At 38.0% G+C, this 22,018-nt stretch overlaps 3 protein-coding genes across 4 annotated transcripts; all 3 read left to right on the top strand.

The window, feature by feature from the left end:
* The first annotated feature begins 695 nt into the window (after positions 1 to 695).
* On the top strand, positions 696 to 10,769 carry LOC131543065 (immunoglobulin-like and fibronectin type III domain-containing protein 1). The gene is made up of 23 exons (XM_058780279.1): positions 696 to 723; positions 995 to 1,135; positions 1,282 to 1,421; positions 1,663 to 1,762; positions 1,880 to 1,903; positions 1,995 to 2,040; positions 2,200 to 2,386; positions 2,484 to 2,597; positions 2,673 to 2,841; positions 3,055 to 3,327; positions 4,290 to 5,168; positions 5,264 to 5,388; positions 5,753 to 5,894; positions 6,254 to 6,547; positions 6,847 to 7,143; positions 7,256 to 7,435; positions 7,561 to 7,689; positions 7,803 to 8,111; positions 8,196 to 8,281; positions 8,394 to 8,586; positions 8,788 to 9,084; positions 10,261 to 10,587; positions 10,712 to 10,769. Exons 1-23 carry the CDS (start codon positions 696 to 698, stop codon positions 10,714 to 10,716), a joined length of 4,485 nt encoding a protein of 1,494 aa, XP_058636262.1. The 3' UTR covers positions 10,717 to 10,769.
* An 894-nt stretch (positions 10,770 to 11,663) lies between these two features.
* zgc:66479 (uncharacterized protein LOC327541 homolog) lies at positions 11,664 to 15,971 on the top strand. The gene is made up of 4 exons (XM_058779148.1): positions 11,664 to 12,082; positions 13,932 to 14,410; positions 14,533 to 14,680; positions 14,760 to 15,971. The coding sequence occupies exons 1-4, from the start codon at positions 11,819 to 11,821 to the stop codon at positions 15,609 to 15,611; spliced, it is 1,743 nt and encodes a 580-aa protein (XP_058635131.1). The 5' UTR covers positions 11,664 to 11,818; the 3' UTR covers positions 15,612 to 15,971.
* Positions 15,972 to 16,720: 749 nt separating this feature from the next.
* On the top strand, positions 16,721 to 21,991 carry tarbp2 (TAR (HIV) RNA binding protein 2). Of its 2 annotated transcripts, XM_058779150.1 has the most exons (8): positions 16,721 to 16,942; positions 19,031 to 19,342; positions 19,529 to 19,598; positions 20,178 to 20,295; positions 20,371 to 20,498; positions 20,575 to 20,776; positions 20,932 to 21,095; positions 21,184 to 21,991. In XM_058779150.1, the coding sequence occupies exons 1-7, from the start codon at positions 16,890 to 16,892 to the stop codon at positions 21,087 to 21,089; spliced, it is 1,041 nt and encodes a 346-aa protein (XP_058635133.1). In that variant the 5' UTR covers positions 16,721 to 16,889; the 3' UTR covers positions 21,090 to 21,095; positions 21,184 to 21,991. The 2 variants fall into 2 exon arrangements, with proteins under 2 accessions (XP_058635133.1, XP_058635132.1); XM_058779149.1 differs by having other exon boundaries at positions 20,932 to 21,991.
* The last annotated feature ends 27 nt before the right edge of the window (positions 21,992 to 22,018 follow it).

Genomic DNA, 22,018 nt, shown 5'->3' with positions numbered 1-22,018 from the left:
GGTATTCTATATACATGCACTTCCCATGTGGTTATGAAATGAATTTCTACACAGGGCATATTGCTTGGATTTTACTATCTCGTGAAGGGATGTTCACAAGGTGGTATGGGACAGATGGCTGGCAGATAGTGTTTCATATTTCTTATTTACACATATCAGCCCTTTATCAGGGATACGACCTTATAATCTTCTCAGTGACAATAACAAAAGTCTGTCTGTGTAACATGAAAAATAAATGCACCTCGTAGTCATAGAGTTAATCATATCTGTTTGCTATATGATGACACTTTATAATAATTTGTCATTGGCATTCTTTTTTAAAATATCACAAATCATAATTTTTCAGAACTTTTTTAACATACTATAGGCAAACTGGAACACTGCTACTGGTGCTCACTTCTGTCCAAATATTGTATGATGACACACCCCGTAAAATGATATCAGAAATAAAGAAGCCCTTTTGTGTCATGCCATCTTAGTTTAGGATTAAATTAAGGTTGTTTTTGTAATGAAAGAATAAAGATGATTAAGCATATTTGTCCCACTTTAACCTGCATTCACCCAATAAATTGTTTTAATAACAACAATAGTAACTGATTACACGTGTGATATGATTTTTGCCCTCTCTTCTCGATTTTAGATAAGACTGTGCAGCCATTACAAATACTGAATTAAAGGCCAATAGCATTGTGAAGATGCCGAAGCCAGCAGAAGGAACAGGTGGTAAGTTAAAATCATGGTATGCCAAATGACAAAATTCTTAAAACCATCAGAATAATCTATTTTAGAGTTCCTTTGTTCCATCACCCATTACCTTATTCTTAATCAAGCATTTTAGTAGATGGTCAAAGCTGTGATTGAACATCGCCATCATGTGGTCACAACAAATCCACAGCTTCAAACTCTGAAGATCATGAGACATAAATATGCTATTTCACATTTGATGGCCTTGTTTCTGTACAGTTTCAGGAAAACATGATGAGTTTTTGAAAAGACTGTTCTGATATTTCAGTGGCAATTCGGAAGAGATCCAGAGTGCCTGGTGTTATGATCACACAGTACGTTGAAGAACTGCCACCTGGATCTACTACTCCTGATTTCATTCGAAAACCCATAGCCTTGACTATACAGGAAGGTAATAGTTTTCTTTTTTTTTTCTTTTTTTTTTAATAAGGATCATTTGGATTGATCATAGAATTTCAACAATGTAATTTCATTTAAATGGAAAAAACATCTATCTATCCTTGATCATAATCACAACCTATTCTGTTTAATCTTCAGGCAAACTGGCCTTTTTCAAAGCTGTTGTGAGTGGATATCCAGTACCAGAAGTTTCATGGGCACGTAACAAGGGCGATATCTCTAATTCAACAAAATATGTTTCACGATTTGATGAGAGGAATGAAGAATATGTTCTGGAGGTGAATGCAATTTTCAACTGTGTAAAGAACCATGTTATCAGCAGTTTAATTTTCATTCTACATGTTTAAACAATATTAATACATATTGGTAAATTGGTCATATAAATTATGAATAAATTATTATAAATAAAATAATAAATGCATAATTTTTTATATTATTTTATGTAATTTATTTATAATTCACCTGTGTTTTGTTTTTCCTTAACAACATTTGATATGGCTTTTTATTTCCATTCTACAGATACCAAATGTAGATTCAGATCAAGCAGACATATACAAATGTTTTGCTATAAATCCATTTGGAAAGGCGGTTTGTACTGCTGCACTGAATGTCATTGAGGGTAGGACATTCATATAGTTAATTTTAATATATTGATCTGTTAGTTTTCTATTACTGATTAAAATAAAAATGCTATATCACATATAGGCCCAAATCAATCTGTTTCCCTTCTTTTCAGTTGGATTCAAGAAAAGAGCACCAGGTATTTATGTAACTCAAAGCTAATGACACTTCAAATGAATAAATAAACTGAATTGGAAAATCTTTTGATTGTGTCAAAACTTATTTTTCAGCCCCCAAAAGTCACCCTGATGACTTCAGAAAAATGCTGAAGAAAGCGTAACGTATCATTGCATCATATATTTGCCTTCACCAAATATTTACCTTTTTTATATTAGTATTTACTTGTATAAAAACATAGAAACCCATAATGATAGGCCATTTCTAAGTAACCAAAACAACCAGTCTGTAGTATGTAATCATACTAAATACATTTAGGGTTGTGAAGAGAAAAGAAAAACAATGGAAAGAAGGAGAAATCGATCCAAGGTTCTGGGAGCTGTTACTGAGTGCACCCAGGAAAGATTATGAACGGATTTGTCAGGAATTTGGAGTCACCGACTTCAGGTGGATGCTTAGAAAACTTAACCAGAAGAAAAAGGAAAGACAGACAGAACAGTCCAAGGTCTTGTTTGCTTTGAGTATCATACTAATTTGTGCACCACTGTTTTTATACACATACGGCATGAAAAATCTCCACTCTTGATTTTTCTTTCTTCAAGTATGTTGAGAAAATCCACAGCTTGAAACAGATCGAGGTAAAAACAGATGGCGCAGCAGAATTTGAACTCGACATGAAGATAAAGGATCCTAACAGCAAAATCCTTCTCTTCAAAGTAAGTGCCCTCACTTAAACAGCCTCATCAACAATACTGCTTTGAGAGTAATGCACTTCAATTTACTATTACCAGGATGGGGAAATGCTTGACTATGGAGATGGAACTGATGCGGCCACAAAACATAATATGCAGAAATTTGGTGAAACATACTTGTTCAGCATTAGGGATGTTGGCCCAGAAGATGCTGGGTTATATCAAGTGGATGTAGAGGAGGTGAACATGTTCTCAACTTCCCTAGTGTGTAAGTAATTATAATATCAATGCTTTGTATATTTGTTTGTTTAAAATATTAGAAATAACTACTTATTATATTAAATGTTACAGTATTGTTATTAGGCAACATGCAATATGTGAAGGTTAAAGAAAAGGCTAGTGAAGTTGTGCAGTGGAAATGTGATTTTTCATTTCATGTTTGCTTGTTATTCAATGTTCAAGAATTGTTTTGTGACTCCAGTGCCTGATGTGGAGTTTAATACCACACTGAAAGACACTAAAGTGACTGAGGGGCAGGATGCGGTGTTTGAATGTGCCTTATCGGACCCTGTACCCCAAATCACCTGGTGTGCCAATGACATCTCTGTTGAGCGTGGGGAAAAATATGACATCACAGTGTCAGAAGACAAGCAAGTCCACAAACTAGCAGTGAAAAACTGTACAAATGAGGACAAGGGAGTCTATACGGCTATTGCTGGGCTCAGGTCAAGCCAGGGGACTCTAGATGTAGAAGGTAATTTGCTTTATTTTTTGGAAGGCCAAGGCTGCATGTATTTGATCAAAAATACATTACAAACAGTATTGTGAAATATTAATCCAATTTAAAACTTTTTTCTATTTTAATATCTTTTATGTTAATCATATGAATGTTAGCATATCACGGTTCCCATGAAAATATTAAGCAGTAAAAGTGGTTTTAAACACTGATAATAAGAAATTCTTGAAATAATAAAAAGACATTCTTGAGCAGCAAATCAGCATATTAGAATGATCATGTGACACTGAAGAATGGAGCAATGGCTGCTGAAAATTCAGCTCTTCTATCAAAGGACTGAATTAGATTTTAAAATATATTAAAATAAAATGCAGTTCTTTTAAATTGTAAAAATAGTTCACAATATTACAGTTTATATTGTATTTTCATCAAATAACCACTAGTGTACAAAACTATTGTGGACGAGAGAGCTCAACGCGCTGCAAATAAAAAAAAAAACATCTGCAAATTAAGAAAACAACTTCATCAATTTGACAACACATGCGCTGCAAATGCTCACAACACAAACAAATAAAGAAACGCACTGCAAATAAAATTATTTCTTTGGTTGTGTTGTGAGCATTTGCAGTGCGTTTCTTTATTTGTTTGTGTTGTGAGCATTTGCAGCACCGGCTGTCAAATTGATGAAGATGTTTTCTTGATTTGCTGGTGCTTTTTCTATTTGCATGTGTTTTCTGAAGTTGCAGCGTGTTGAGCTCTCTCGGCCACCGTACCAAACAACACTTAATTTCGCCAAATATTTACCACACTATGTTCAAAATAGAGCCAACATCAAGCAGGCTTACTAGACGGACATTTTAAATTGAACACCCAAAATGTTCTCTATTCATGTCCATTTTGTTGACAGTTTTACAATTCTGAATTTTGTCTGATCACTGTATGTCACTTAAAGTATATACTGTAACTGATACTGTTTTCAGATGATCCCAGTGCCCGTGGGAAAGATGATGGTGCAGATGAACTAGCCAGACGTTTAGCAGAAGAGAAAGCCAGACTGCAGAGGGAAAAGGACGAGGCAGCCAGGAGGGCACAGGCTGAAAAAGATGAAGCAGCAAGGAAGGCCCAGGCTGAAAAAGATAAAGCGGCCAGGAGGACCCAGGCTGAAAAAGGTGAAGCAGCCAGGAAGGCCCAGGCTGAAAGAGATGAAGCGGCCAGGAGGGCCCAGGCTGAAAGGGACGAAGCAGCCAGGAAGGCCCAGGCTGAAAGAGATGAGGCAGCCAGAATGGCTCCGGCCGAACAAGATCAGGCGGCTAGGAGGGCACAGGCAGAACAAGATGAGGCAGCCAGAAAAGCTCGGGAAGAACAAGATGAGGCGGCCAGGAGAGCCCAAGCTGAAAGAGATGAGGCAGCCAGAAAAGCTCGGGAAGAACAAGATGAGGCAGCCAGGAGGGCAAAGGCTGAGCAAGATGAGGCAGCCAGAAAAGCTTGGGAAGAACAAGATGAGGCGGCCAGGAGAGCCCAAGCTGAAAGAGATGAGGCAGCCTGTAAAGCCCAGGATGAAAGGGATGAGGCAGCCAGGAAGGCCAAGGCCGAGAGAGAAGCTGCTGAAAGGATGGCAGCTATGTCAGCAGGAAAAGGCAGTGGAGGATCTGGCCTGGGAGATGGGAGTGAGGGTGATGGAATGGGGAAGAACGGAAAAGGAGGAGATGGTACCTTGGTAAATGGGTTAGGAGATGGGAGTGGAAATCATGGAAAAGGTGATGGATTGGATTTAGATGGATCAGGTGGAGACAGTGGGACAGGTGATAGGCGCAAGAAGCGTACAAGAGTCGGTGAGCTGATTCCTAACAACATCATAGGTATGCGTTCATGTCTGAAACATTCATATAAAGTCGCCTGTTTCTCAGTGTTGAGATGATGTAATCCGACAAATTTCCTGTGCACTTTTATCCAGACGATGGAGTCCACTTCCTGAACGGGTTGTCAGATACTGCAGCCAATGTTGGAGAATCAGCAGAGTTGTCCTGCAAACTTAGCTGTGAAGATAGTAATGGATTATGGTACAAAGACGGAAAAAAGGTTATAATGTACAAAAAAGTATTATATTTATCCATATTTGTCAACCAAATGTAGTATATATAATGTTATCTATTGTAATATATTTTAAAATGTGATTATTCCTATGATGGCAAAACTGAATGGCTGTTGAAAATTCAGCTTTGTCATCACAGGAATTAATCACATTTTACAAATCATATTCAGTAGATTTGAAATTGTAATAATATTTCACAATATCACTGTTTTTACTGTTTATGTGTTCAAATAAATTCAACCCTAATGAGGATCAAAGACTGTTTCAAAACATAAAAAAATCTTAACTTTTGACCGGTAGTGGATATATCATGCATTACAAAAATTAAACACATTTTTTCTTTCACATCAGTTGGAGTCTAAGGATGGAATTACAATTGCCAAAGATGGGGCTCACCACAAACTAATCATCCATGACTGCCAAGAAAGAGATGCTGGAAAATATAAGTTTGAGGCAGAAGGACGTAAATCAGAGGCTGCATTAAATGTTAAGGGTAGGTGTTTTTTCTGCTTTTCTCTTTGCATATCAACATAAAATTGGCAGTAAAATGCATTTAATTTTGTAGGAGCCATAATCGATTACTCACATTATTTGCTAGTCTAAGCTCTATGGTAGGCCAAAGGTATCAGGTGATAATAATCTCTCACAGGTTGATTTAGACAGGAACCTTATAAGACATTTTCTTTTGATGCTTCACTTCAATATATGATGCTTTATGTAAAACATCCATTAAGATAAAAGAGACATGCGGTGTGGATGTTTATTTTTGCCTGTGAATAAACAATACATCTACCACCCAGCCCTGGTTTATAGGAAAGCAATTACAAATTCTCTTTCCTCTCATTTCTTCAGATCCACCCAAAATTGATGCAGATGCCTTGAGTAAATTTTCAGAGCCTGTTATTGTCAAAGCAGGAGAAAATGCTTCCTTTAAACTACCATTTTCATGCAAAGAACCAATTAAGATTCAGTGGTTTAAAGAGGAAGAAGAGTTGCTGGAGGGTCACGGTGTCAGGATCGAAAAGTCTTCAGCCCATAGCCGTCTACTTCTGACTAAGTGTCAGCGCAAAGACACTGGAGAGATAAAAATCAAAATCAAGAATGAATTTGCCACTGTAGAGGCAACTTCAAAACTTACAGTACTTGGTATGTATTGCAAACAACTGCAACAAATTATCTGTGAAAGCATATTTTAGAAGAATATTAAATCTACATACATCCACGTGCAGCCGTCAAAGCCATCTGTCTGTATTTTATTTATAGCTGTAGCATACATCTCTTACAATGCTATAGCTGTTTACATGCTAATTAAAGAATCATCATTAAAAATATGAAAACTATAAAAAGAAGAAAAAATCTGAGACTAACTGACCTCAACTATTTATGAACTGTTCTACCATTGTGACATATCAATAGGCCTACTCTATATTTTTTTGTTCTTCCAGACAGGCCAACTCCACCACAAGGACCTGTAGAAATCGTAGAAAGCTCCTTGTCTGCCATTGAGTTTAAATGGAGACCCCCAAAGGATGACGGTGGCTGTCCAGTGATTAATTACAACCTGGAGCGACAGCAGCTGGGACGGAACACCTGGACTAAAATTGGAGACATTCCTGGACAGCCTACCTACAGAGACACAAACATAGATCGTGGCCGAAAGTACTGCTACAGAATCCGGGCAAAAAACTTGGAGGGCTTCAGTGAAATCTTGACAACTAATGATATTGCTGCTGGCACTTTGGGTGAGATTCCTTATTTCTTTCTGTATTTTGATTTAGTAAATTATCAGTTGTTAGACTTTAGAAAGGGAAGTGTGGTTTATACATAATAAAATGTGTTATTTTTCCCCCCCAGCATTCCCTGGCTCTCCTGCTCCTCCTAAAATAGTCAGTGCCTTTAAAGACTGCATTAACTTGGCCTGGCTTTCTCCCTCCAGCACTGGAGGGGGCAGTATCATTGGATATAATGTGGAAAAACGCAAAAAAGGTAGCAATTTTTGGAGTCAAGCAAATCCAAAAGATGATCCAATCAGAGGTATTGAAAATGTATTTACATATCATTTAAATAAAATATTAATTGAATCGAATTTTTATGAAAGTAGCCTATTTTTCTCTTATTTAAAATACAGCACAATTTTAATGTTTTCATTTCATATGTAGACAAAAAATATGCAGTAAAAGATGTAATCGAGGGCATGGAGTATGAGTTCAGAGTGAGCGCTATTAACACATGCGGGCCTGGGGACCCAAGTGGGCCGTCTGAATGTGCAATTGCAAGGGACCCCAAAAGTAAGACATGCTCAACAAATTTATACTCAATGCCACTCTATACTGACTTGCCAGAAAGAGTACAAAAATATCCATCATTTTTAAGTAGATATTTGTGATGTTATTTTCCCCAGAGCCTCCTGGTAAGGTCAAAGACCTCAAAATAACTGGATCGAGCTACACCAGTCTATCTCTTTCCTGGACTAAACCTAAAGAAGTCAAAGGTGAGGAAGATGAAGCAAAAGGCTATTTTGTGGAAATCAGACCCACAGACCAACTTGAGTGGAGCCGTTGCAATACAAATGCAGTGATTCAGACTTCCTTCACTGCTGTGGGATTGAAGTCAATGGCCATGTATTGGGTTAGAGTGATCGCCGTCAATGAAGGAGGAGAGGGGCTTCCACAGAGCTTTGACTATTACATCGTTGCCATGCCTCCTCCAGGTAAAGATTCATGGGGGGTTTTTATATCTTTGACATTTAGCTTTAAGTTTCACACAAAGATAAGTTAATCTGCCTTTTTTTCAGTAAAGCCAAAGTTCACTGAGAAAAAAATGAAAAGCTTCATGGTTGTTAAAGCTGGAAACACTGTTCGTGTCAGCATCAGTTTCGAGGTAGAGTATCAGAATATATCTTATTTTACCAAAAGCATATTCACACGTGACAAAATATGAACATTTTTGTATAATATATCAGGACTGAGCATTTGTTTTATTTTATCCACAGGCTTCTCCTTTACCAGACATAACATGGCTAAAGGATGGTGCTCCTGTAGCCAAACATGTCATAATCACTGATTTTGAAAAAGGCTCTCAGCTATTAATTTACACATCAGAGCTGTCTGACACTGGCATTTATACTGTCAATGTGAAGAATATGGTGGGCCAGGACACCTTCACTATTGAAATAAGAGTCACTGGTAACCAAACTCCTTAAATTTCTACATTTCTAAAAAATTCTAAATAGTATTTATTTATTTTATTTTTTTTAATGGTAACAATATATAAGATGAATGTAAAAATAAAAATACATTTAATTTTTATCTGAATATCAAAACCCATGGTATGGTTTTAACTCTACAGTGATTCTATATGCGTACCTGTTTATTTTTCATGTCCAGATGATCCCAAGCCTCCAGGTCCCGTAGAACTGGAACAGCATGTCCAAGGCACTGTGACTTTGTCATGGACTCCTTCTCCCGACGAGAAACGAGACAACCATCTGCATTACATGGTGATGAAACGGGACTCTGTCAAACAAACATGGCGTACAGTGATGGACCGCTTGTTCAACAACAAATTCACAGTCATTAACATATTGCCTGGAAGAGAGTACAATTTCAGGGTGTTTGCCAAGAATGATATAGGCCTCTCAGAGCCCTCAGTGTCTCCAGTTTGGGGAACCACCAAAAAAAGAGGTTTGTTGATGAGTTTTTTGTTTAAAAAATCATATTTATATTTATATTTTCCAGTATTCTAAATGTTTAATATAAAATGAATTTAAAATATATATATATTAAAAAGAACATATGTCATGAAATACTTTTTAAATCTATTTTAAAAAGCACTAATTGTTTTATTTTTTATTACAGATTTTAAATGGATAGTTCACCTAAACATTTTAATTCTGTCATCATTTACTCACCCTCAGGTTGTTCAAACCTGTAGTTTCTTTCTTCTGTTGAACTCAAAAGAAGATATGTTGGTAATGCTGCTGGTAGCCATTGACTTTCATAGTATGGAAGAAAAAAAATACTATAGAAATCAATGGCTACCATCAACTGTTTGGTTAACAACATTCTTTGAAATATCTTCTTTTGTGTTCAACAGAGGGAAGAAATTCATAAAGGTTTGGAACAAGTCAATGACGGTGGATTTTTCATTTTTGATTGAACTATACTTTTTTGACTGCATTGCCTCAGGGACATTTAAATGTCAAATATATTCATATCAATTTCAATCTAAAATCTTGTTAGTGATGAAAATAATCCATAGTCTCATTATGCACCAACTAACTATACCCAAATAAATAAGCCTGAGAACAAATTACGTTTGGACAATCAATGGTCTCGGCTGCATTACAACCAGCGGTGGTGCGATAGTCTAGGCTACTTGCCATTTAACAGACACCTTTTCCCAAAGCAATTTACAGAACACTAATTGCAGTGAGTCCCTTGGAGAAGCTAGAGATAAGTGTCTTGCTCAAGGGTGCAGTGATGATAGAAGATCTATGAAACTCTATTTATGGGTCACCCTTATCCAGGTTGATACTTCTGGGATTTGTGATGCTGTCCCTGACACATTGCTACTAAACTATCTCCTCCTTGTTCTGAAAATGTTGTTCCCTATAAGGCTGACAGCTGCAGTACAAGGTGGCCTATTACAGTAGCTATGGATAATTGTTTGGCCAGTGATGGTCTGCACTTCATGTGCTTCATAAATTGCTCACAGCCCTCCAGCTTATATTGTCCCTTCACTTGGGCATTATAACCCAGATGCACAAACAGATCATTTTAATGCATAATGTGAGATGAGCAAAAATGCATTACTACAACTAAATAATATTTTTTTCGCAATTTTTTCATCTCTTTCAGAAAAATTCACATATAGCATGCCTGTATCAAAGACCCTCGACTTCCAGGCAGCCCCCAAATTTATTGTCCCTTTGAAACTTCGCGCTGCTCCGCCAGGTTATGAGTGCTACATGAGCTGTGCTATGACGGGCAACCCAACCCCACATATTACCTGGTACCATGATAATGTTAGCCTTAACACAAACCCCAACTACTACATCACAAACGTGTGTGGTGTTTGTTCACTGCTCATCCTGAGGGTTGGACCCAAAGACATGGGAGAGTACAAGGTTGTAGCCGAAAGCCCTCTTGGTCGTGTTGAGTGCTCCACCAAACTTATAGTCAAAGGTATGTCTTCTGTTGTAATATTAATTATCCTATTTTGGTTAATGTTTTAGATATGAGGTTTATATTTCATATGATTTTAGCTTTTAAGCAACAACTACTACTTTTCTGTTTTCTTATCTTACAGAGTAAAGAAAGGATGACTTTAGACAACACCGTTTGTGATCATATTTCTTGAAAGTGACATATAATTGATGTGATCTTAAATAAAAAGAAAATAAAAAATAAGATAGAAAATAAAAAGATATATGTATTGAATGATCTGTCTGTATGTCTGTCTATCTATGTATCAGCTAAGTTTCATTCCTTTAGAAGCATCAGGTTATTTTGAGATGTCTCAAAAACTAGAAGCCATCTGTGACAATCTACAGTGTAAAGTCACAGCAGTCTAGATGTCAGGCAAAGAAAATCCAGCCATTAGCTATGTTTACATTCAATAAAAGTCTATTGATAGCCAGATGCAAAGATTCATAACATCCATCATTGTAAAATGAAAAAGTTTGGACCCACCAAGGCTCCTGGAGCCAAATAAATAGTGCAATGTAATTCTCATCTTTGAATTGCCTACCCAAATTCTTCATATGTCTGCTGAAAATCTAAAGAGAGACTTCATCATCAACCAGTCTGAAAGTTTTAGAGAGTCTGCAAAACAGAGTAAGAGAAAAACAATTCAACTGCACAATGTTCTTAATATTTAAGCAATAGATAGATAGATAGATAGATATGCAAATGCGAACATATGATACATTTTACCATCAGTATCAGGATAGAGTATATACATTTTATGTTTTAAGTACAACATAAAAAGAAAAAAAGAAAAATAAATATGAAAATGATACATTTTACAGTCAGTATCATCAAGATAGATTATATACAGTATATACATAAGTACACAAAATAAAGTAAAGGGGGGAAAAAGTAAGAAAAATAAATCAGGTTTTTGTATCCTCCTCAGCGTTTTTTATTTATTTTTTTTATTTAATTTTTTTTTTTTTTAAATGATGTGAAAACTCTGAAACATTAGGTAAGTTTGTACGTGCAGCACAGCGCCATGAAAGTGAGACCGCCTCCAGTGCACAACGCCCCCTACTCGCGCTCCTCGTGCTTGAAAGTTCACTTTTGATTGTTCCCCAATACAGCGTTGAGGTCTGGTAGAGCGCTAATCAAATCGCTGAATAAATCAGAGAAAGGGGGAGTGTTGCGGTATACAGTGCAAATCATCCGCGAAGCCAAGATGACCAAGCGAAAAGGAAAAAGCACCAATAAACAGGACGACAGTTTGCTGCTCTTGGAGACGCCATCTGTAACGCCGCCGAGGGGATTTAAAGAATATGCAGTCCCTGCCATTGTTTTCTTTATTTTCGCTGTCGGGGGATCAACGGCAGTCTGGTTCTGCAGCCAGCAGCAGCAAACCATCGACAGTCTAACAGAGACAGTCAATGCAATGCAACTTAGGATAACCAAGTTCCAACAGCAGTTGGGAATGGGTAATGCACAGGTATTCGATTTTGACATACTCTAGAATAAATAACAAGTTATAAAAATTGCATTTTTATTGTTACAAGTTAACTTTTAAATAAAATAATCAAGTTCATTACGTTTACGCACAGGAAAACGTTGTGTGCGCATTGGAACATTGTGTACTAAGCACTTACTTGCTCAAGTTTATATATTATGGAGAAAATTTTGAATTATTTGTCATTTGATTGTAAAAATACATAATGCTAACGGGTCTGAATGTATGCCTCATATGCCCTTTCAATATTCCATTCGCTGAATTGTGTCATGTTGCTCCCAGGCCATTAATAGTCTGTTCGGAGGAGGATCGTGTTTCCTTTTGCCAGGCTGGCTTGTTTAAAAGACATTATGCAAATGCTATCCTAACCAACATGTAAAAGTAAAGATATAAATAAAATTACTCTTTCATTTGAAAGGCAGTCAGCACTGCATTAGTGATCAGAATGTAATGTATTAAAGTAACCCTTTCATTTAAAAATGTCAAACAATTTTCCTTTCACTGATGGTGATTTGTACAACTGTGGTATTCACATTAATAATAGTCTTGTCAACTCTACATCCAATAAAAAAAAAAGTATGCCATCATGCCATGAACTTTGGGTTAAATTTCTCATTGTCAAAAATATGGCATAAATAATGTTATTGTAAAATATTAAATCCTTTAGCACAAGTAGTACTCTAAATTCATAAAATGTTATTTCAATTTGAATTAAAAGTAGTATCTCTATTTTAAATGTCAGTGGTTTTACAGCAACTTACAGATACTCAATAGGCCCTTTGTGGAAAACACTCTAGGAAATCTTTCCAGGCCATTTGCTGTGAGGGGTTAATCGTAACCACATGGTGGTGTTGGGTAAACATGCTTTTGCTGTTTAAATTTCATTTCAAAACCACGATGTTTTAAAATGCCATTGGTGTTAGTCTGTTCAGATTTATAATATTAAAGGGGTGGCTGACTCACAGGGGGGGACGCGAATCAGGATTAAGAACCGCTGCTTTAGAACATTGATTTTAAAATTTGTGAATCCATTAGAATCGTTAGAACACAGAATCCCGATTCATATATGAATAGATTTTTTTCTCCGTGCGTGCACCCCTAGTTTTGACGGCATGGTAACCACTCTTCCTCTTCTCTAAAGCAGTGCAACATGGCCTCGCCCCCTTTGTTGCATGTTTTCGGCGGCGGGTTTATCAGGGTTTGTGACATCACAAACCTGGGAAGTAACTCGTTGTAGTCCCTACGAGCTGTTTTTGTAGGCATTAAACTGCCAGAATTTTAAAAGGCGATATCTTCGTTTGCATTGAACTTGTCGTAAGTTTGCAGATATTGTTTATGCTCAAACAGCAACATTACACACTAACTAATGATAAAGAAGTGAAATCGCAAATCAATCACCCCTTTAAGATTATAATCAAATTATGATAAAATTAATTTATGCATTGTAATGACATGTCTTTGGGAACTACCTAATACAAAGATCAATGCCATTATTGTTTTTATAATACTTTCCTCTTCTGAATCAATTGAATCACAGAACTCATTGCTAGTGTAACTAGCTGCCAACACCACTGACGAGAGCATGTCATGAACAAACTTATACATTTGGTGTATTTTTAAAATCCTGAATTATTCACAGTGGCCTTGAGTGAAATGATTAATTAATTACTACAACAATGTAGACTTAATATATGACTGATGAATTCTCGGATGCAAATTGCAATTGTAGATGGACATAAAAGTGGTTAGGTTCAATAAATGTCTGAATTGGTGAAATTCTGCATATTGGTCAGATGAACAATTGAACTGAATATTTTGTTTATGTATCTAGATTGCCAATGTTGGTGTTTTTGAAGAGCGTCTACAAGCACTGGAAGAAGCCTACACACAGGCCCAAAAAAAGGCAGACGTTGCACTGGCCACTTCAGAAAAAATCAAATCTACTGATCTTCAAAACCAATTCTGGTCTCTTCAGTCTGAGATGAATGGCAAACTGTCTGAACTCCAGCAGGAATCTGTTTCCACTGCAACGTTGAATGCAGTGGTCAAGAATAAGACTGAAGAGATTGAAACACTGAAGCAGAGGCTTAATTCTATCCTTACTGCGAAATCTGAGGTAGCTGTTACTATTTCTGGGCTCACAGACACTGTTTTGGTCACCAAATCACGTCTTGATGAGCAGATGTCCACTATAGAGGGTCTCACATCTGAGTTGGAGGAACAAAGAATGGAACTTTCAAGCCTGAAGGAATCCTATATCAGCAACAAGAAGGCTCTTGAAAGAAACAGAAAGCAAGTGATGGAAATCAAGTGAGTAACCTAAGGGGATCATAGATTATGGGATTCTCTCTAGCATTTCTGGTCTTTAGTGGTTTGGTGTTGTTACTAATACAGATTATTCCTAATTCATCTTTATTTGTTCTCTCTGCTAGGGACCTCCTGGAGATGGAACAGGCAAGAAGATCCCAAGTTCTTGAGGAGCAGCTTATGGCAGTCCATAGGAGTCTGGAGGACCATCAAAAGAGTACTCATAGCCTACACTCTCACCTTGCTGCCCAAATTGAGATCGTCCAGAGTCAGGTATAGTCCTAAATGTTAAATTTTTTCCATATATGATCATTCTGGCATGTCACATCCTAATGTTCTTTATGTGTTTCAGATGTTATCTGAAAGTCAGCAGTCCAGTTCAGAGGAAAATATTCCAGTAGAAAAGCAGCAAGTGGATCGATCAGCAACTCAGGAGGAAGTTCCAATCAAGGATGAAGAAGTTGAAACAAAGGAACAAGCCATTACCGAGGAGGAAATGGTAGAGGAGGTTTATGTTGAAGAAGGGGAGCGAGTGGTACCTGAGGAGGACGAGCCAGCTGAAGATGTTCAGGTTCATGAGGAAGAACCTGTTGAAAAGCAAGCCGATGAGAATAAAGTTCCTGAGGAAGCTGAAGTCGAAGAAGATGGTGCTGAAGAGCAAGCAGTAACTGAGGAGAGTGAACAAGCTGATGAGGTTCCATTCCACCAGGATATTATTGAGGAAGCAGTAACTCAACAGGATGAAATGCCTGAGGAGCTATCAGCTGAGGAGGTTCAGGTCCTCGGGGGTGAAGAATCTATTGAGAAGCAAGTAGTAACTGAGGAGGATGCGATAACTGAGGAAGTTCAGGTCAATGATGGAGATGTTATTGAAGAGCAAGCAGTAACTGAGGGGGATGAAATAACTGAGGAGATTCCAGATCAAGAAGAAGAAGCTGTTCTTGCTGAGGAAGACCCAACTTCCGTGGAAGAAACAGGAACTGACATAAGTATGGCAGAGGCTGTTGAGAACTTCTCTGAAGATCAGGTAGTTGAAGATATCAGTCAGGAGCAAATGTCGCAGGACCCACTAGAAGAAACTGAGAAGCAGAAAGACTTGGAAGAATTTGAAGAACACGTGCAAGACTCTGATGAAGAAGAAGAACCTGCTGAGGAGAATGAGGAAGAGCTAGATGAAAAAGACATTTCTACCAATGAAAGTTAAATTCCCGAGAGGATGACGGTTCAAAATAAAAGACTTTTTCTGAGGACTTGAAATGATCCCCAATGAATTATGTGATGCATAGTATTTCACATTTGTTGAACTGTTCCTCAGTCTTACTTTGTATACCCGAAAGTGAACTTTGAACCTATAGTAGTGAGTTTTTCAAATCCAATGATGAATTTGTTTTTCTAGTGATATCTCTTAAAATCTTGAAGTGCTCTGTTTACATTGAAATGTAGAGTGTTAATATTGTTGTACTAGGTTACACATTTAAAGAATTGCAGCGTTTTTCATACAGCAGTTTGCCAGCTAATATCCTCAGGAGTGTCACTTGAATAAAACAGCTTTTTATCTTTTTTACTATTTCCCTGTCCCAGTCTCTCTCTCATCTGGTGTTTAGTTGTCTGTTGAAATGGGACACGTGCTGTGTGTGTATATTTGCAGCTCTTAGGTCAGGGGTTCGGGAATGTGCCGCTGGCCCTGGACACTGGGGACGTGTGTCCCATTTGTAACTATAGTGCTTATTTGAGCTCATCAAATGCCTGAAAGACGAGATGTGTACCTTGTGCCCTTCTCAACCAGACCACAATTTAGACTGAAAACAAGTCCCAATAGTGCTGTTCTAAGGCAAGCAATGTTGCTAATTAAATTTGATTATGTACTGCCTTTCTCTTTGTGCTGTTATGACAAGAATTATCCGGAAAAGAATTGATAAAAGAGAATAAACTATAAGAATCAAGAATAATATGAAAGAGCAGAAAACTTAAAAAAAATCTGTTTACTGAGAAAAGAGAGAGATTTTGCCTAATCCTTTTTTTTTTTAGCCTATTTTAGATTTTGCATTAAGTATAATAATGTCATGACAAGGAGGTTGCTTTACCAAACCTGTTTTGGATGTTTTACTTTTAAATGTGCTTATTTGTAATTCTGATTATCCTCATTGGTCAATTGTGATTATCAGTATATTATTTTTTATGATTAATTAATTTATTATTATTATGATAAATATGACCCGAACAAGTTTTTGACAGGCTTTTGGGCATTTGTCAATGTCGAGACTTTTATTATGAAAGCTACTGGCCGCTCTTTAGGTCCGCTTCCTAATTCAGTCCGGTTGTGTTGTGTGATGCGGGATGGTGTGAGAGAGAGGAGTGTACTGTCTCCTCGTGCCTCAGTCATTCCCGCACGGAAACCTATTAATGATATCAGGGGGGTTACAGTCACCTCGGGGGGTTTCTGCAGTCCGAAACAAGTCAGCTCTCTATCTGTTATTGGGGAATGAACGACGAGAAAAGCCCGGATAACGACAAGAGAAACTCTGGGTATACCAGGTAAAAATGAACCACCGACCGGCTGTTAGCTCGTTAAATGAACACGACGAAACAGAATGGTTACAGTTACATTTATATTTTACAAATACATTTCGTTTTTGAAGTGACAGCACAAACAGACCCGGTGTTTCCTGCACACTTGAATGAATGTTTGCATAGCTCTAACGTTGCTTATAAGATTCGAACATTATCATAATCGAATGAGTGAATCACTAAAACAGATCTTTCGAATCACTGTCAAAACTATCAAATCATCTCAACTGACATTTGAATCACGGTTTAAATGGAAGGTTTCAAGTACTGCCTAAATCGAACGTTAGAATCATTGTCCAAATGAAACCTTTGAATACCTTTTGTCTAATTGGAGATCACTGGTATCACTGTATAATCGATTTACATCAAACATCCATCGTACATGCAGCTCACTAGGTTTTAAGACAAAAAAAAAATCCTTAAATGACTTTGGATCTTAATCTCGTTGTTGAAATTCAATTCAAATTGTGAAACTCGTGTATTAAATAAATTCAGTGCACACAGACTGAAGTAGTTCAAGTCTTTGGTTCTTTTAATTGTGATTATTTTGGCTCACATTTAACAAAAACCCACCAATTCACTATCTCAACAAATTAGAATACTTCATAAGACCAATAAAAAAAAAAAAAAAAAAAACATTTTTAGTGAATTGTTGGCCTTCTGGAAAGTATGTTCATTTACTGTACATGTACTCAATACTTGGTAGGGGCTCCTTTTGCTTTAATTACTGCCTCAATTCGGCGTGGCATGGAGGCGATCGGTTTGTGGCACTGCTGAGGTGGTATGGAAGCCCAGGTTTCTTTGACAGTGGCCTTCAGCTCATCTGCATTTTTTGGGTCCCTTGTTTCTCATTTTCCTCTTGACAACACCCCATAGATTCTCTATGGGGTTCAGGTCTAGTGAGTTTGCTGGCCAGTCAAGCACACCAACACCATGGTCATTTAACCAACTTTTGGTGCTTTTGCAGTGTGGGCAGGTGCCAAGTCCTGCTGGAAAATGAAATCAGCATCTTTAAAAAGCTGGTCAGCAGAAGGAAGCATGAAGTGCTCCAAAATCTCTTGGTAAATGGGTGTAGTGACGTTGGTTTTCAAAAAACACAATGGACCAACACCAGCAGATGACATTGCACTCCAAATCATCACAGACTGTGGAAACTTAACACTGGGCTATGCACTCAAGCAACTTGGGCTATGAGCTTCTCCACCCTTCTTCCAGACTCTAGGATCTTGGTTTCCAAATGAAATATAATACTTGCTCTCATCTGAAAAGAGGACTTTGGACCACTGGGCAACAGTCTAGTTCTTCTCCTTAGCCCGGGTAAGACGCCTCTGACGTTGTCTGTGGTTCAGGAGTGGCTTAACAAGAGGAATACGACAACTGTAGCCAAATTCCTTGACACGTCTGTGTGTGGTGGCTCTTGATGCCTTGACCCCAGCCTCAGTCCATTCCTTGTGAAGTTCACTCAAATTCTTGAAGCGATTTTGCTTGACAATCCTCATAAGGCTGCGGTTCTCTCGGTTGGTTGTGCATCTTTTTCTTCCACACTTTTTCTTTCCACTCAACTTTGTTAACATGCTTGGATACAGCACTCTGTGAACAGCCAGCTTCTTTGGCAATGAATGTTTGTGGCTTACCCTCCTTGTGAAGGGTGTCAATGATTGTCTTCTGGACAACTGTCAGATCAGCAGTCTTCCCCATGATTGTGTAGCCTAGTGAACCAAACGGAGAGACCATTTTGAAGGCTCAGGAAACCTTTGCAGGTGTTTTGAGTTGATTAGCTGATTGGCATGTCACCATATTCTAATTTGTTGAGATAGTGAATTGGTGGGTTTTTGTTAAATGTGAGCCAAAATCATCACAATTAAAAGAACCAAAGACTTAAACTACTTCAGTCTGTGTGCATTGAATTTATTTAATACACGAGTTTCACAATTTGAGTTGAATTACTGAAATAAATGAACTTTTCCATGACATTCTAATTTATTGAGATGCACCTGTGGAGTCTGATTAGACTGCAACATTTAATCCTTCTCGCTTTGGCTTCTCTATTCACAGTATTGAGCAAATGCTGGCTGTGAACCCCGGGAAGACGCCCATCAGTCTGCTGCAGGAATATGGAACGAGGATAGGCAAGACTCCAGTGTACGACCTGCTGAAGGCTGAGGGTCAGGCCCACCAGCCCAACTTCACCTTCCGCGTGTCTGTGGGAGACATCAACTGCACCGGCCAGGGCCCCAGCAAGAAAGCTGCCAAGCACAAAGCCGCCGAAGCTGCCCTGAAAATGCTGAAAGGAGGAATGCTGGGAGGAATCGGAGGAAATGGGATGGAGGGAGAAGGGTTTGTTGGGATTGATATGGAGGGAGAATGGTAAAGATCTGATTGTGTGCCCATTTTAAAAATGCATTACACAAAGATCCATTTTTCAGAACTGAAGAATTAACAGAGGTCTCTGTCTTTATATTGTTTGTGTGTGTGTGTGTGTGTGTGTGTGTGTGTGTGTGTGTGTGTGTGTGTGTGTGTTTTCTTTGTTTTTTTTTTTCAAATCTGTTTTAGCCCTCAGTCAGAGATGAAATCATCCAGTTCAACACAGCAAGCTGAGTGCAATCCAGTTGGAGCTTTGCAGGTGAGAGGCCATAACTCAAGGCTGGAATAAATTACACTATATGTGCAGAAACGCGTCTCATTTCTAGCAGACATATAATGATTAAAACAATGGTCTAGTCAAAATATAAAATCGATATCCTCATAAAAACATGTAATCAAAGGCTGAAACTAATAATATCACAGTCTGTGCCCATCATACACTACATGATTTTCTGTAAAATCGGTCAACTCGAACTGGCCAAAATACTTCATAGATTACAAGCCTAAGAAAAGAGCAGTCTGTTTGTGCTGCTTTTTGATGTGGCAATTAAGCATGAATAATATCAACTGATATTAGCTTTTTTTTTTTTTTTTTTAATCGTCAGCATTAATTGGTGTAGGCCAATATTGGAAGCAGATGGTGTTGAGGCTTACTAGTTTGAACTGTGATACAGTTTGAAATATATACACATGTCATGTTAGAGATTGCATTAGAGAATAGTTATTTTTAACCTGGCAGAGAAAGAAACAGCATATATATTGTTATCACTTAAATATATTGCGAATGCAAATATCATGAAACTTATATTTATTGTGCTTAAAAATGCGATTTCCACAGGAACTAGTAGTGCAGAAAGGCTGGCGTTTACCTGAGTACACAGTCACTCAAGAATCTGGACCTGCACACCGCAAAGAGTTTACAATGACCTGCAGGGTAGAGAGATTTGTTGAGATAGGTACAACCTTTTTTTTTTTTCTATAGTGATGCTGTCCATTCAAAGTAGTTAATGTCTTTAATATTGTTCTTTAAGGTAGTGGCACATCAAAAAAGCTTGCTAAAAGAAATGCAGCAGCAAAGATGCTCTCTCGTATCCATGATGTACCAGTGGACATGCGCAGCAGCCATGAGGCCGAAGCAGAAGATGACACCTTCAATATGGTAAGACGTGCAGTGTTTACTAAGCTGTAAATGCAATTTTAGGGTGGTTTTATGAAAATGTATCTTTTTGCAACAGCAAATAGGTGGCAGACTAGAGGGAGGGAAGTCTAAAGGTCTCGGCTGCACTTGGGACTCTCTGCGGAACTCGGCCGGGGAGAAGATCCTACAGTTGCGCTGTCATCCTCTGGGCCAGCCTGATTCCAATGACTCCAATTTCTGTTCTCTCCTTCGTGAGCTCTCTGAGGAACAGCGCTTTGACGTCAGCTATCTGGACATAGGTGAGATACAAGGCTAGTCTAACAAGCCCATTAAAGTCATTTAAGTGCTTTAAAAGAACAGATATTGAGAACACTAACTACTCTGCTTAGGGGAATAAGCAAAACTAGTAGTGCTTTCTTAGAAACTAAATATTTTTTGGACTTTGTTCATTCAGAGGAGCGCAGTTTGAGTGGCCTTTACCAGTGTCTGGTGGAGTTGTCCACGCAGCCCATTACTGTCTGCCACGGATTTGCCTCTAGCCTGGATGCAGCACGTGCCAGTGCTGCCCACAATGCCCTTCAGTACCTCAAGATCATGGCAGGGGGGAAATAAACCACAGTAAGAGCTCTCCTGTAACATTTGTTTTCTTTTTGCTACCCAGAGGAAAATAGGAAAATCAGGTGAAGCTTACCTCTTCTGCCCCCAGTTGTGTAATCTGAGGGGCTTGTTTATTTGATTTTTGCAGTAGGTGCACTGAAATGGCCTACAAGGCCCTTTTGTTTGTGTCCTTACTGCTACCAGCTGTGAAATCTGTTGGAGAACGTACTGATTGCCTAATTTTCACCTTGAACATGACACCAAAAGCGTGTGCCCTTGCTCCTCAGTGCCTCCAAACAAAGGCAGGGGACACTATTAATTTGAAACCTGAGGACAAAGGTTCACAGGTGCTCAATGTAAGTGAATTTATCTCTGCAGTTCATTTGGAAAAAGTCATATGTATTTCTTCAGAAATAACTGAACTTTGCCTGGAAGTTTTGGTCTTTTAACATTCCCTCTGATCCCCCCTCCCAATTTAAATTATGGCATAGATAATTTGCTCTGTGACCTTAATGAATTGTTGAACCTAGAACAGACAGCATGACTTTTTAAACTGTAAATATTTCACTTTTTTACATTTTATTTTCATTATATTTTAGTAATAGAAGTTATTTGTTAACATTTATTTTGCTTCATAGAACATTTGTAAAAAAGTCTTTTTTTTCTCAGCCATTGAAATTGATGATTTCATTTTTAACATGGGCCTGACAGTTTGTGGTAAATATCTACCTCTGTGTAAGTGTTTCTGCCTCACAAGCTTCATTACATTTGGACTGGCAAAGACTGAAATGTTCATATTCAATATAATACGGTAGTATACGACCAACAACAGTAGTATGTGACTGTGTGACTACTGATGTAATTTGTACCAAATTTGTGAATCTGTAATCTATTGAATATTTTATCTTGAACAATAAACTTGAAATTGACATTATCTTCTGCTT

Source organism: Onychostoma macrolepis, chromosome 06, assembly GCF_012432095.1.
Source record: "Onychostoma macrolepis isolate SWU-2019 chromosome 06, ASM1243209v1, whole genome shotgun sequence".
Taxonomy (NCBI): Eukaryota; Metazoa; Chordata; class Actinopteri; order Cypriniformes; family Cyprinidae; genus Onychostoma; species Onychostoma macrolepis.
This window is presented reverse-complemented; position numbering and strand designations above follow the sequence as displayed.